The following is a 16,234-nucleotide window of genomic DNA, read 5'->3' as shown; positions in this document are numbered from 1 at the left end:
CAGAGTCCTCTGTTAAACTTTGTCCATCACCCTGCAACAATAGAAGTTACAATAGAATGCTATTAAAATTACATTTGGTGGGGAACTATCCACTATTGTTTTCTTTTTATTTTTGTAAGTTTTAAGCTGACATGTATGTGTTTTTAATCACCTTATATTTAAAAATTTAACACATACAAATTTCTTTCTTTCTTATGATAATATTCAGCTCTGTGACAAACTTATGGTCTTTATTAATTTCTTACATATTCCTTTATTTGGGATAAAAATAAGAAGATATGGTATGATGGCCAATTAAAACTCTCCACCAGAGGCCAAATGACATAGATTTTAGCAAACTATATGTCATCGTTAGGCCTTAAAGAACGAACATTTGACAGTGAGTATGATTTTGAACACTATATATAGGTAAGTTAAATGAGCATAAATATTTCTACATTCATAGTTTTTTTCACCTCAAAAGTCCATGGTGGTGGTGGTTGATCGGTGCATCTTCTTAAAGCAAATTTCCACACCAAAAACCCAGACTGACCAGTTGTTGACCAATATTTCTCTACAGTGTATAAACCTAAAAAATAAATAATGTACAAATATTTTTATGAATATCTATATATTCAGTTTAGGTTAAAACAAAATTTAAGTGTTTCATTCTTTCAACATAACAAAGAAATGAATATTTTAACTTTGTCATCATGAAGCTGTAAACAATACATTCTCTGGCCTTTGTTAGTCTTGTATGATTTTAATTTTAGTTAATTTATGTTTCGAAGTTTAGTATGACGTCCATTATCACTGAACCAAGGGTCCGGAAACGGTCATATATGCCAGTCTTCACCTAAACTGAAAGTATTTTGTCCTAAATGAGTAATTGGGATTTAGGACAAACTTTATTTTTTTACAGAAATAATTTCGGTCATTCAATGTCATTTCGTTGACATCGAGTTTCTATAAACATTGTCTAAATCACCATTTTGAACTTTTTTTGTTTGTTTGTTATCCGTTTCCTGTAATAAAACTGCCACTCCAGTAAAGTGTTATAATTCTGAGGGCCTTCCTAATAACTATAGTAGTGCCTCGGGGAAATATTGGCTAATGATCGCTAATCTCTTTACCTGTGTTTTTAATTAAATTTTTTATTGATCACGAGCTCAGAACTAATATTTTAAAGAAATTAAAAGTTCATAACAACTGTCTGCATTATTTAATTACTTTCCTCAGCTTAGACAATTGTCAATTCTGATTTAAACTTAAATTAATTTACGTAGAACAAAATATTGTTTCACTACAAACACACGTGCTTTGTTTACTAATACGCATGCTTGAAATTCTCTTCCGCAAATTAGACACAAAATCGTAAATTCAAAATGATTTTATGCTAAATTTAACAAGTCCAACTATTATAATCATTATTCAAACACTATTAAAGGTAAAACAGTTAAAAAGCCGACGATTTCCTGTGAATTTGATAAAACTAATCCCGGAAATGAGTCCGGAATTGGTCGTTTTACTATTGTCGTAAAACATCCGGTTATAATTTTGTCTTCAAAATTGAAAGAAACGTAAGCGAAGTTTGAGAAATTTATCGTTTTGAGTCATTAAAATCATTTCATTTTTAAACTGTTGCCTTCCTTTTATTGCTCAAGATCGATTTTAAGGAAAATGGTAGGGAAATTTCTAAAGTAAATGCGATGCAACAGTAAACAAGCTTGTTGATGATACGAGTATGACTGTATGAGCATACACACAATCTTTGTTTGAAAAAGGGCACCAACTTTTTAAGTTATCCCAAAATGACCGAAATTAGGTGAAAAAATTTCCGGATCCTTGCACTGAACTAGTACACATTTTTGTTTAGGGGCCAGCTAAAGTACACATCTCGGTGTGTGATTTACTCGCAATTGGTGGCCTTGGGCTGTTTTCTCTTTAAAACATTCCCCAATTCCATTCTCAGTTATATATGCAGGAAGGTATACAAAATATATATACAGTTTGTGTCTAGGTCACCATGGAGCTATAATAAGCACTTTTAAAAAACAAACCATCATATCTGTATCCATCCTCAGGAGCATATTGACTGAACTGCTGTAGTTTATATCCCCTAATCACTCTGACTGGGTTTCCAGTTTCAACATTACGACTCAATGCAAGATTCCCACGGGTCAGTGTCTGATCTTTAGACTGTGGTGCTGTTCTCAAGTAGTTCTATAGAAATGTAAAATTTGTAATTACTGATGTTTCTTTCTTTCAACATAACAATAAAATGAATATTTCAACTTTGTCATCATGTAGCTGTAACCAATACATGTTATATATGAGTACCTTTGGTTTGTTAGCTGTCCCTTTCAATGAGATGCACATAACTACACTGTTTTTAGAAGTGAACTGCAATGATGGTGCTTATTTTCAATAGTATCAGTACACTTAAGGGCATACTATACAGTTACAGGGGAGGTAATGACGTTGCTAACGTAAAATTTTATTTTTGCGACGTCAAACTGTGACATATCGGGAAAAGATGCATTTTTTTACTGATTTTTATCATTCAAACTGATTTAATTTGAAAACGAGTGCATGGACCCCTATTTTTTAAAACAACATTTTGTTTCATTTTGCAGGGAGATTATGTGGACCAAATTTTATAAAACTAAATAGTGCAATTTTTTTAATTTTGGTAAATATACAGCAAAAAATGATGTTTTTTTTCTCAATTCATGACCATTTGATAAATATGAGTTATTTCTGATTAAAAAATGCATAAATTTTTAGGATACTTATAAAATACAGAAATTACAAAGTATTTAACAAAAAACAGTTTGTGTTTTTCTTTTATAACAAAAAGTTATGTATTTCTTTCGAAAGGAAAAATATGGCCACAAATCCGAATTTTGAGCAAATATACAAAATTTCGACCTCATTTAACTCAAAAAGTAGCACATGAAGGTATATATTTTATTACATATTTGATTTAATTAGTCCAAAAATAGCCTATATGGAAATTTTCATCAAACTGTAAATACAGGATCCAAACTATATCGTATGCCCTTAATTACTCTGACTTACAGGATCCAAACTGTATCGTATGCCCTTAATTACTCTGACTTGACTATCTGTTTTTTTTTCCATTGCCCAATTCTCTTTCCCTTTGCCCAATCAGATTGTAAAATTAACAAAACAATTGGGACCTTTATACCAGTTTGTATACGTGTTGATATATAGATGATCACTCATGCATTTTTAGAGTCTACCTTGATGCTGTGTCATAACTTCACCTATCCAAATGTTGTTGTTGTAGTGTTACTGAGACAGTTGTTTTCAAAACTTTCCAAAACACTTCAGTTTATATTTGTTTAGAAAAATTTCCTGGTAAAATTAGAATGTATGACTGAAGCTAGAGTATGGCCATGAGATGCAAATTTATGCAATACCAAATATATTTCATGTTGTTTTTACTGAAAGTATTTCCCAATATGTTTTAAAGAATCCTAATACAAGTGGTTATATAATTTTCCAACAAAGCATGTACAATACACTGTCAGAGTTGTAAAACAACATTTTATTGTAGTTTCATATTTTAAGTAGAGAAGACAGAGATTTTTTTTTCTTTCCAGCAGAATATTTAATTGTATACCATACATTGCACTGCATATTTGTTTGTTTAATGTTTTAATAGCCAAAAACTGAATGCTTTAATTTTTTTTTATACTTTTCATCTTTTACGACTATTTTCAATGGGAGATAACTCAAAAACTTTTTATGTAGAAATAAAAGTACTCCATAAACCAGTATACATGTTTTATACATATCTGAACAAAAGTGTGCAATCACTCATTTAGACTTTTGTTCAAAATAACAGTTATGAATGAAACCATTTTTTCTTCAAGTTGTGTATTACATTATAAATATTTTATTTTTCTTAATTGAACAGGCACTTGTCTCTGAGAAATACTATATTATTAACAGGGTTTATGTATACTAGGTAAGGAATAATTGTGTGTATACATTTTTTCCAATTGTCCAATACTTTTATGTATATTTAGATCAATAAAATATGATAAAGAAAAAAAAAAACTTTTTAAACATAATTCTACTCCCATCTGAATGAATCTGATATCTATTTATTTTAAGGAAGCACTTGTTTTAATTTATACTTATTAATATTTGGCAACTATAGTTACAGCGAAAGTGGGTAAAAACTTAAAATTAAGGGGAATTAATTCAAATACCGTAAGGGTGTTCAGATTTGTATGAAATTTTTGCATTTTCAACCTTAAGATATTGGAACAATGTCAAAAAATGATAAATTAAGTTTTCAGGAGTAGTTGCTAAAAAAAAAAGGTTGACATAATTTTCTCAAATTAAAAAAGACTTCAAAGATAGAACTTGTTGAGCTGGGCTGGCCATTAATACTCGTCAATTTCTTTTATCTAACTGCTTTAGATGTTTTAATTTACAATGTGCAGGATGATGGACTAACAAACAAGCACACACTACCCCGACACTTAATAGTAGGAGTATGACTTTCAAAAGACCTCAGTATTCTAAGTAGGGAGAGTTAAAGACCATATTTTACCTTATGTTTGTTAGCTGTCCCTTTCAAATCTCTGCCTCCTGCAAAATAAAATTACTAATATTATAACTCTTTTAATGCCATTATGGTCAATATTACTAGATAACTACCAAAATTTCTTCCAAGAAGCATGTTACAAATATTGCATTGTTGACCTGTAGAGGTCTTCTCTGTTTTTATGTTGTTGTTGTGTTGCTGTCTAACTGACCTATACCTTTTATCAATATGAATTTAATCAATTACTGATTTCTAATTAGTTTATAGCATTCTGCATGGTGTCTGTACCTTGACACTGAAGTAACAGTCATTGTCCATTATTTCAATTACACCGTATTTTTCCCATTTTATCCGAAAAAATGTGTCTTCTGGTCAGAATAGCTTACAAACCTTTTTTGTAAGTGGGTTCAAATTGAGGGCATCAAAGTAAATCCATTTAAAATTTGACAAGGGAAAAAGTGAATAATCTTTATTATTCCTTTAATTTTAGTTTATCAACATTAGCCACCTGTAAAACATGGTAAATAATTTTTCTGGTTTGTATATGCATGTATGTGTGACATAATTTGATGCTGCTATGTTGTTTATATGTTGCTTACGAAAGTTGTCACATTAAAACATGGTCTATCAAAAAATAAACTGCCCATAAGAGGCAGTTTATACTTAGGCCTTAATTACATAAATCATTTAAGAAATTTACTTTTATAGTAACGACAGAAACAACAGAGATGTAATAACCTTCTCCTGTGTAAGTAAAACAATCTCCCAAGTCAATATTGTCTTCATATCCACCAGAGAGAGCAATAGAAAATGATCCATCTTGTCCAGCATGGATTCCTGCTACTGTAGGCCTACAAATCACAAAAAAAATCTATCTATGATAAAAATCAGGGGAAATAACAAGGATGGCGCTATCAAAACTTCTACGCCATTTGGTCTGGGTCAGGATCCCTAATAGACCTTGAGATGAGGAACTCAGATGACGTAATTAAAAAACAATATAAGTCCGCCATACAATTGTGGATGCTGTGATTTTAAAAATGGACATAAATGAACAATAAGAACTGTTTTATAGAGCTGATGTGATGAGAAAAGAAATATGTAGATTTGACCTGAAATAAATTATTAGAAAGGACAATTTTTTTATTGAGTTTTATGATTAGAATTTTGGGATTATTTCATGTGGAGAGTGACATTTTTCACCATCTTCCGGGGTCCAGCAAATTGCGAAAAAAGTAATCTCACTTGCCACCCCGAAAATTTAACCAAACATGTATAAATGTATCAGCTTCGATATGAGCCATCCTACATGTTCAAGTAAACGATATGGACTGAGCAATGGAGGAAAACGTTACCATTGTCGCCTATGGAGAATTAATTAAAAATGTTGACCCAAATTGTGAACTATTATTTCAAAGGTGTTGGAGTGTTTCATGGTTCAATGATCACAATTTCGGATGGCAGCTGCTGAAATCGAGGTCAGTTACACTCTTTTAGTGCTATTTGATTAAAAAGAATACAAAATGGCTACCAATAATTTAGATTTTTATCAAAAATATACCAATTTTATACTTATAAACAGTGAAGAGGCAAAAAATGGGGCATGCATTATTTGGACTGGGGCCACTCAGAGGAGAAATAATTATATTCTAGGGATGATCAATGTCACATACCCAAATGCCAAACGTACTAAAATGAATGTTGCACGTTTAGCAAAAATTTTGCAATTGAAATCTACTGATTTAGCCAAAAATTTAGATGCTTCACACCTTTGTCATAATGCATTGTGTGTGAATACAGACCATATTGTTTTAGAACCTCGGGAGATTAACAATCAAAGAAAAATATGTGTAGCTGCACACCAATGCACCACACATATTGTGCATGGCACAAACTATACTAACTGCATGCTGAATCTGAAATTGTGGTTTGTTATGATTTTGTAGTAAACATATGCACCTTGCACATTTTACCTCCACATTAATCATCTCTGAAAATACAAGTTTTTAACACAAGTAAAAAACGAAAATGGGAAAAAAGCCCACCCTCATACCCCCAAGACACTGAAACAAACATGGCAAACATGTTTATGCAAGATTATAAGCTCAGTCAAACATTTATGTGGTTTTTTTCGCCAGTGTTTACTAATTTTTACAGTGCAAGGGGAGTAACTCTTGATGGTTTCATTACTGTGTCAGAAAACTGGGTCATTCAATCAACAGGTGATCACAGGAAGTAAACATGCGGTAGAGAACTAAATGAAAGTGAAACATAGAGACAAATCAATGAACAAAGTATGACAGTCATTAATTAAATAAGTTAACAAAAAACAAAAGAAAAAATAACAGAAAGGAAAAAATCCAAATATGACATCGAGTTACAAAGGCAAACTGTGAATGACCTAATGTTGTAATATTCATTTTACATGGTTTTATTTTGTTTATAATTTTGTTTCAAGGTATGTGTTTTCCAATAAATGCATGTACTGTGGCTGGATGCATTGCATTGGGAGATATGAAGTGGTCTTTTTGTCTGATACAAGGTTTATTTCAGTGTCTTGGACCATTATCCCATTTTCATAACAAACTTAAAATAAACAAACTTTTTAATTTAAAAAAAACACAACTAACTCATATCATGCTCATATATTCCTGAAAAGTGTTTGTTTTAATATAATATAAGATGTTTAGTATTCTCTGTAAATAAATAAATAACTACATATGCTTCCTGAAAGGCTGAAAGAAAACCATATTGTGTAACCTTTTAATATAAATGTTAATCTGGCCATGAACTACAACCTGGCTGTGGAACGAATTCTTTCGGACTTGAATTCTGACATAGCTTTGGTTCTAACTGATGTTTTTTATATCCACTAATCAACCTGTTTCGCACTCTCTTGTTTAACAAGAAATCGATAGCCTGTTTTTTACGAGCTTTTAACCTGTTTAATTTGACACGTAAACTTTTTTGATATGCACAATCATATATTTCACGTTTACGTATTTTTTTCAGAGCCACTACAGCACGAGACTTTCTACCCAGACCACAACCTACAGCTTTTAGGGTCTTAGCCAATGCAACATCCCGTTTATTATTGACTTTCAAGACTGCTGCAGATGCACGGCCTAAGGCATTGCGAGAAAAATTCTTATTCTTCGGTAGGTATGTAGAAATTGTCCTATTGACGGACTCACACTTATTTGTATTGCTGAAAAATTGCATCTGATTTAATGCGGTCTGAGACAGTTTCATTTCTAACAATGATTCTATTAATAATTTGTCAGTCTTATTTGGTTTCAAAGACCCATTTTGTAAACCATGACTGCTAAGGTTAATAGATTTGTACCACCAACTAGTTTTTATACCACCATTACATAGTGTTATGCTCCATCTACACGTATCGCTACAATTACCACTATAACAATTCACTACAGACTTAACAATGCGTGGCAAACATTTTGAAATTTGTTGTCGGTCACCATTATATTTTGCAAATAAACATTTCATTATACCATGCGAACGTAATTTTAAATCATTGGCAAAAGCTATTTTAATATCATTCCTCTGAGCCTTTGTAGCTCCAGGGAACATACCGACACTAAATTTTGCTCGCAATACCTCACGGAACTGACTTTGACCCCGGTGTATAGTATCTGCCAGTCTATTTACTGACCATAAAGGGTCAAATATTTCTTGCATGGCTTCTTGTAAACCTTGTACACTTTTTGCATCCCCATCAGTAGTACAATAGTCCACAAGTAAATCAAGTTTAGCAATTTTTTTACCTATTTCATACCCAAGATCCTTCTCACTCAAAGGATCATGCCTATTTGTATTTGATGTGCAGTACTCGTGATTAGGACATTCAATGTCATAACCTTTACCGCGTAACCATGCACCAACCCAGCAAAGTTTGTTTACAAGGTGAAAACCAATGATATCATGATTGTCAGTTTCATTTTCACAGGCAATACCAATGACTTGTGATGCATTTTGTCCCATTTTATGCCTACTTTTTATATGCACACTCTGATAGGTACCATCCATTTGCAATTTTATAGGACTATTTTTATTTAACCCTAAGGTTTCATTTCTCTTTCTGAAACTCTCAACCACTTGTTCGGTTTCATTTTCCGCAAGTTTAACAACCTTGTCACAAACAGTATTTGTTATTCTCTGCATTGTTCCTTTCGACATAGGAGGAATACATGAACTAGTTAAAAGTAGTTGCGCGCTATCATTACCAATATTACAGTTTATCACGCCAGTCTGAAACCCATAGTTAATTGTAGCACTCTTGCGACCAGCACGTCCTGTGTCAATTTCTCTAAATAGTTTATATTTTTCTGAAATAAATTTACAATTGGTACACTTCATTTTCCAAATCCAACCAAGACCCCATTGAGTCTCTTGTACCAGTTCAAAATGTGGAACAACACACTTTGGACTTTTATTTAAATGACATATTATAAGACTATTGATCATTAAAATATTAAGATCTCTATCTACCGTTCTATTTTCAGTACTTTTATCCTCTAAATATTCATCTAAATAATCATCTGACAATTTATGCGGTCTTAGTAGTTTGACTGTAGTCGCACATTTTTCAGTTTGGGGGGCTACATAAGATTTTTTATCGTAACTCTCTTTTGAGTACAGCTTGAATTCCTTTTCTGTAAGGCGGGGTAACCAGACAGATTCTGTGGTGTTTTTAGTTGCCAAATCTGTAGCGGAATTAGATAATTTAAATTTAGGTGGTGCAGGTGAAACTTGCATAGATAAATTTTTTAAAACCTGTGTAGATGGAGGTGTAGATGGAGCTGTAGATGGAGCAACACTATTATTAACACCACAATCTTGATCTGTTGTTAGGGATACAAAACGCAATAGATGGGCTTGGTTACCAACCTTATATTGGTTTCTTTTCCTTTTCCCTTTCATTATTGAATAAATACACACTCTGTTATGTTTGTACAATTCTAAATTATGACACCATAAAGTCATGACGTCACAAAAGCGATGACGTCACAATGTTATCTTTACCAAAGAAAAGCACCATTTTTCCCTATTTGAACACTCACACAAAAAGAACTCTAAAATGGTTATTGCTTGATGGATTTTAAAACTAAAACCTGTTTTAGAATGGTCTGTGAATGATCTTAACAGTTATAAAAAAATAAAAATGTTCTATTCCTTATTTGAAAGAAACAAATATCAAAAACATTATTTTCTGAGTGAAAAAATCCTTAAATTTACCTTATTTACAGTAAAAAACACAATATTTTCATGCTTTATCATCTAAACATGATGATTTTAATAAAGTCAGTAAGGTAATGAAGGTTTGTTGAATGGCACTTTAAGCTATGAAAAGTCTTAATTAATGTCTAAATTGTGGATTGATAACATATGGATTTTGTGCTTTTTTCTACTAAAAGATATAAGGAACAGTAATAAGCATGCTTACTTAAAAATACTAAAAATTAACTTATTCTATTTCAGATGCGGAAAAAAACTTCACAGAATTGTTCGAAAAGGTCTACCGATGGAATTCATACTGCAATACAAGTGGAATCTGACATTTGCTGATCTAATATGGGTCAGGATCCCTAATAGACCTTGAGATGAGGAACTCAGATGACGTAATTAAAAAACAATATAAGTCCGCCATACAATTGTGGATGCTGTGATTTTAAAAATGGACATAAATGAACAATAAGAACTGTTTTATAGAGCTGATGTGATGAGAAAAGAAATATGTAGATTTGACCTGAAATAAATTATTAGAAAGGACAATTTTTTTATTGAGTTTTATGATTAGAATTTTGGGATTATTTCATGTGGAGAGTGACATTTTTCACCATCTTCCGGGGTCCAGCAAATTGCGAAAAAAGTAATCTCACTTGCCACCCCGAAAATTTAACCAAACATGTATAAATGTATCAGCTTCGATATGAGCCATCCTACATGTTCAAGTAAACGATATGGACTGAGCAATGGAGGAAAACGTTACCATTGTCGCCTATGGAGAATTAATTAAAAATGTTGACCCGTCTCTTGTGTCGAGTTGTCTCATTGGTGACTCTACCACATCCTTTTATTTTTATATAACAAATTAAACATACTGATTTCATTGTGTGCTTTACATGTTCTGCCTTTAATAATAATTCAAGATTTGAATTCATAATTTATAACCAAATTATTTTATTTCATAATCTTTTCTTTGAAATTGGGAGTTGATGGACTCCACAAAGATTTATTAATATTTAAGCCAAAATCAAAATTAAACAGGTTTGCTTGCCATAGCCTGACTGACCTGATTTCAGATGATTTGGAAATTTCTTTAATCTCCATTCACCCAAATCTTAATTTCAATGTGATAGGAACAAATGGAAATAAATTTACCATTCTTAAAGGATTTCTATAATATTCTGACTGTCTGGATGATAAATGATGGAAGTTAGTATGGTGATACAGGTGAGGTATCATACAAGTAACCCAAACACATATTAAGCTAGGAACCATATTTTGTTTGAAAATCAAGCAATAATTTGAGCATCAAAATCTCAGTGTGGTCCTTGTATTGGATTTTGTAAGGAGTTTCACTTTAGCTCTAAACTTCAACATTTCTACTTCTAACATTCTAATAAACAAACATAAAATTTTCAAATGATTTTTGTCGAGCCTGCAACTTTTGATGCAGAAAGCTCGACATAGGGATAGTGATCCAGCGGCGGCGGTGTTAGCTCACTTCTTTAAAGCTTTATATTTTAGAAGATGGAAGACCTGGATGCTTCATACTTTGTATATACTGTATAAACATTAATTTTCGTGGGGTTAAAATTTCGTGGTTTTGTATCCAAAAGTAAGTTCGTGGGGATTAATTTTCGTGGTTTTTAAGTTTAGAAAAAAATTATACAAATGTCACTTTATAATTGACAATACTCAATAAAACTGATGTGAACTTTTGCCGTTGGGAAAAATCAATAATTGCATTTCATAGTAACAGTGAGCACTAATCAAGTGTTGTAACCTGCATACGCTAATTGGCTGTTACACACCTTTGATGTTTTATTCAAGGACAATGATTGTGTGATAAATGTATTACGACTTGAGGGCATTACAGACACATTAGACTGTTAAATGACATTGATTGACAGTTCTTGATCATTATTAATTACTGTACAAACAAAGGATTAGGATTATCATCTGACTTAAAGGAAACCTTTGAATATCGATGTCTAATCAATTAACCTATTTATTTCATTGTCTGCATTTATGTTCATCAATTATATAATGTCAATAAGATTTAGTCAGATCATAAAATAATGTAAATCTACAGTTAAATTTTCGTTGGGGTTTTAATTTCGTGGATACTTCTTATCCACAAAATAAACGAAATTAAATCCCCCACGAAAATATGTGCTTTTACAGTAAAAGCCTCATGTTACGAAGTTTCCGTCAGTCACATGTCCAATGTCCTTGACCTCATTTTCATGGTTCAGTGACCACTTGAAAAAAAAGTTCAGATTTTTTGAATTCTCTCTTATTATAAGTAATAGGATAACTATATTTGGTATGTGCGTACCTTGCAAGGTCCTCATGCCCGTCAGACAGTTTTCACATGACCTCGACCTCATTTCATGGATCAGTGAACAAGGTTAAGTTTTGGTGGTCAAGTCCATATCACAGATACTATAAGCAATAGGGCTAGTATATTCGGTGTATGGAAGGACTGTAAGGTGTACATGTCCAACTGGCAGGTGTCATCTGACCTTGACCTCATTTTCATGGTTCAGTGGTTATAGTTAAGTTTTTGTGTTTTGGTCTATTTTTCTCATACTTTATGCAATAGGTCTACTATATTTGTTGTATGGAATAATTGTAAGGTGAACATGTCTAGCGGACAGATGTCATCTGACCTTGACCTCATTTTCATGGTTCAGTGGTCAAAGTTAAGTTTTTTGAGTTTTGGTCTTTTCATCTGATACTATACGCCATAGGTCAACTTTATTTAGTGTATGGAAATATTTTATGATATATATATTAGTCGCGCAGGTTTTATTTGACCTTGACCTCATTTTCACGGTTCATTGCTCAGTCTTAAGTTTTTGTGTTTTGGTCTATTTTTCTTAAACTATAAGTATTAGGTCAACTATATTTGTTTTATGGAAGCATTGTAAGCTGTTCATGTCAGCCTGACATGGTTCATCTGACCTTGACCTCATTTTCATGGTTCATTGGTCTTTGTTTAGTTATCTTGGTTAATGTAACGTTTATGTGACAGTTGTAATAAAGCTTTATACTTAGGACTATCAACATAATATCAATGATTAGTAAAGAAGGCCAGACATTTCAGTGTGTGCACTCTTGTTTGCTTTAGCATTATTAATGAGAACATCCAATACCTGTGTATGCCATCACGACAGCATTCCATTCTTGTGGCCCATACTGTTCCTACTTCCACACCTAAAATGGAAAGAAAACAACATGGTAATTCAAATTTGTAAATGATAAAATATACCGTTTGAACAAAAACAATGGCCACTTGTCCAAATAAGAGAAATTATGTTTTCAATTATCATTGTAATATGAGTGTACTTTTTGCTATGTGTTACCATACTTATCAATTAACCACTACTATGACAGAAAGACTATCACAGTATAGAAACATGACCCTCAGTCGACTTATAAATGTCTACTGTTTTTGCATAGTTTGTTATCTGTCTCTAGACTTTCATTTAGGATAATTTCTCTTGTGTAGTTAATACATGAATAAGTTTTCGGCAAAAAAAACCCCAAAAAAACATTGAAGGAAGAGAGAACATTTACACTGTATTACAAAACCAGATGATGCCACAAATTAAGATGCTTTGACTTTTGTTAACTTTAGTTGCAGATTAAAAGCTGACAGAAATGATTCAATAATAAGACTAACAAATGAACAAGAAAAATAGGTATGCCTCCTCCTAAGAAATTTGGATAAACTGTATAACATATTACCTGGAACTGCTCCGTAAAAATTTGGTCTATTTGGTGCAACTTTGGCCGGAGCATCATTCTCATCAATCCATTGGTCAACTTCTTCCTTTAATTCTCTTTCTGTTGGCACTTCTTTAAATGCAAGCCAAAATATAAATAATTTTGTCAGTTTGTAAATTCAGACTTTTTATATGCATCTCAATATTATATTTTTATACTTATAAAACTAACAAAAGTTATAATTTTTTATTTAAAATAGATACTAGATTCGTGCACCAAGCACAGTTTATGCAAATTTTGTTAGTTAGCTATAACCATCACTCAATATATATCATTTATAATTTTTTTTATGTTCATCTATTGGATATTTCCAAGGTTGTGCTAGATCCACTTTGCTTTTTATTTTTTCTAATAAGAAGTGATTAAAAAATTGATAACAATAAAGCCAGTCCCTTTAGGATTTTGATTGTTTAAAGGCAATGTTTACCCCAAAACATACCATCTGTTACTAAAATCTCACACTGATTTATTTTTAATTGATCTCTTAGTCAACCAATATATATCACAATATGGCTTTAAAACAAATAAAATAGTTCAACCATGTATAAATTAAACAACAAAAGAAAGAGTTATAATTGCACAATATTAAGTCTTTAAAAATGCATGGCTATCATTCCAATTAGATATCAGAATTGCTTTTGTGGAAATTTCCAATATATATATGTACCTTTCCCTTAACACGAGCTGAACGTCTACCACTTCCCCTCAAAGATCCAGAATTTTCTGGGTCTAATTCAACATGCTTCTTTGCTGGTCGACTAGAAGTGCTGTCTTCTGCTTTTCTCTTGTTACCACGAATACCCTTCTTGAAGCTGACTTTCGGTAAGGATTTGTACTGAAATTGAAAATCATCTAGATCAAGTTTTTTTACTTTAACTGGAAAATACAACTCTTTTAGTACAATATGACATAAATTTCTAACCCTCTCACTGTATAGAAGTATCCAATTAGGTCGATGTTGTTTTCCTAGAATTAAATAAAATTTAAATTGCATGATCTATCTTTTTTCATACTTTGTTATTAAATCTCAGTGAATGTTGGTTTGTCCACAATAAAATTTCCCTCCTTGAATTATTTATGAGATCTTATAATAAATACACATTGCTGAAACTGCTTTTTATCAAAATTGGTAGAATGTCTGCAGCAGTTATTGTTAAAGTGGTAACCAGGCCAATACTTCTTCTATCAAAATAGATACAATGTAGTTATGCTATTTTTACAGTGTTTTCAGGGATTTATGGTTAAATATGGCTAGATAAAACATATTTCAATGGTTTGCAACTTTGCGGTTCATTAGTGTTTCTAGTTTTTTTTATGTAGATAAGACCGTTAGCTTTCCTGTTTGAATGATTTTAAACTAGTCATTTATTTTGGCCCTTTTAAGCTTACTGTTCAGTGTGAGCCATTGCTTTGTGTTGAAGACCGTACTTTGACCTGTAATAGTTTACTTTCACAAATTGTGACTTTGATGGAGAGTTGTCTCATTGGCACTCATATCACATCATCTTGTATCATTTTAACAATAGAGAAAAATTATCAAGGCAAGTATAAATTTTGTACGAGATTACTCTGACGTCCAAAGGCTGTTTTGCCAGACAAGCTGGACCCCTGGGACGTCAGAGCTCGTCCCATATCAAAAAGTGGCTATTTGCCCACCCAAAATAGATGCACTGCTTCGTCGCTTCTGTTTCGCTTTAAGTTTCACCTACCTGCCAACCTTTATTTTTCCATATTTTAACAGTTTTCACAGAGACCCATGATTTCTGCATTTTGACTTTCACTTTCAAATGGACGTCAAGTTACGAGAGAGTTCGTGGCCTCGAGACTCAAATATGCAAATATTTATATTTTTTCACCTCCTTTACAGGAGATCGGTATTAAGCATTTAGTTCCGACCACGATTACAATCGGAAGCTCTCGGACATTTAGATAACTTGCATCGTAAATGAATGAGGTGTTACATTATGGTCATTTGCACTGTTTTCTCGTGGTCACGTGATAATCTTTGAAAATGAAAGTCAAAATGCAGAAATCGATGGGTCTCAGTGAAAACTGTTAAAAAGTGGAAAAATGAAGGTTGGCAGGTAGGTGAAACTTACATAAATGAAGAGATAAATGAAAAATGAACAGATTGATGCCTGATTTATATAATTCCAAGGCCCTCAATCAGCACCAGAAGCGACGAAGCAGCGCATCTATTTTGGGTGGGCAAATAGCCACTTTTTGATATGGTGAGAGCTCTGACGTCCCACGGCCCCAGCTTGTCTGGCAAAACAGCCGTTGGACATCAGAGTAATCTCGGACTAGTATAAATTATTCTAGATGGTGTATAAAAAAAACCCACCCCAAAACGCAATTCATGGCTCTTTGTATCCTTTAACAATGTTTAATGACTAGATATGAAAAGTTTACAAGAAAAATATAATAAAAATCTCAACAAATCAAGTGTGTAGCCCTAAAACATATAAAAATAAATATAAAGGATAAATATAAATTATAAGTAATTTCATGGCTAATATTAAGAAAATATTTACTGGATTGATTAATCCAATCTCAGCCAAAATTCTTCTGTTATCTTCTAGATTCTTCAATCGGACTTGTTCATATTCGTTTTCAGGCATTGTCAACCTC

The 16,234-nt window shown here is 32.3% G+C and overlaps 1 protein-coding gene and 1 long non-coding RNA gene across 2 annotated transcripts; both read right to left on the bottom strand.

Moving 5' to 3' along the window:
- Window positions 1-5: 5 nt before the first annotated feature.
- Window positions 6-2,217, bottom strand: LOC139516824 (uncharacterized). The gene is made up of 3 exons (XR_011663028.1): window positions 2,040-2,217; window positions 456-568; window positions 6-31 (listed from the first exon to the last, which is right to left on the bottom strand). It is a non-coding gene; the product is annotated as an uncharacterized lncRNA (long non-coding RNA).
- A 2,293-nt stretch (window positions 2,218-4,510) lies between these two features.
- LOC139515316 (uncharacterized) lies at window positions 4,511-16,224 on the bottom strand. Its single transcript, XM_071304882.1, has 6 exons — window positions 16,138-16,224; window positions 14,300-14,438; window positions 13,565-13,675; window positions 12,970-13,030; window positions 5,303-5,415; window positions 4,511-4,608 (listed from the first exon to the last, which is right to left on the bottom strand). Exons 1-6 carry the CDS (start codon window positions 16,222-16,224, stop codon window positions 4,553-4,555), a joined length of 567 nt encoding a protein of 188 aa, XP_071160983.1. The 3' UTR covers window positions 4,511-4,552.
- Between the last annotated feature and the right edge of the window lie 10 nt (window positions 16,225-16,234).

This window comes from Mytilus edulis, chromosome 3 (genome assembly GCF_963676685.1).
Source record: "Mytilus edulis chromosome 3, xbMytEdul2.2, whole genome shotgun sequence".
NCBI lineage: Eukaryota > Metazoa > Mollusca > Bivalvia > Mytilida > Mytilidae > Mytilus > Mytilus edulis.
The sequence above is the reverse complement of the archived record's forward strand: the minus strand, read 5'-3'. Positions and strand labels throughout refer to the sequence as shown.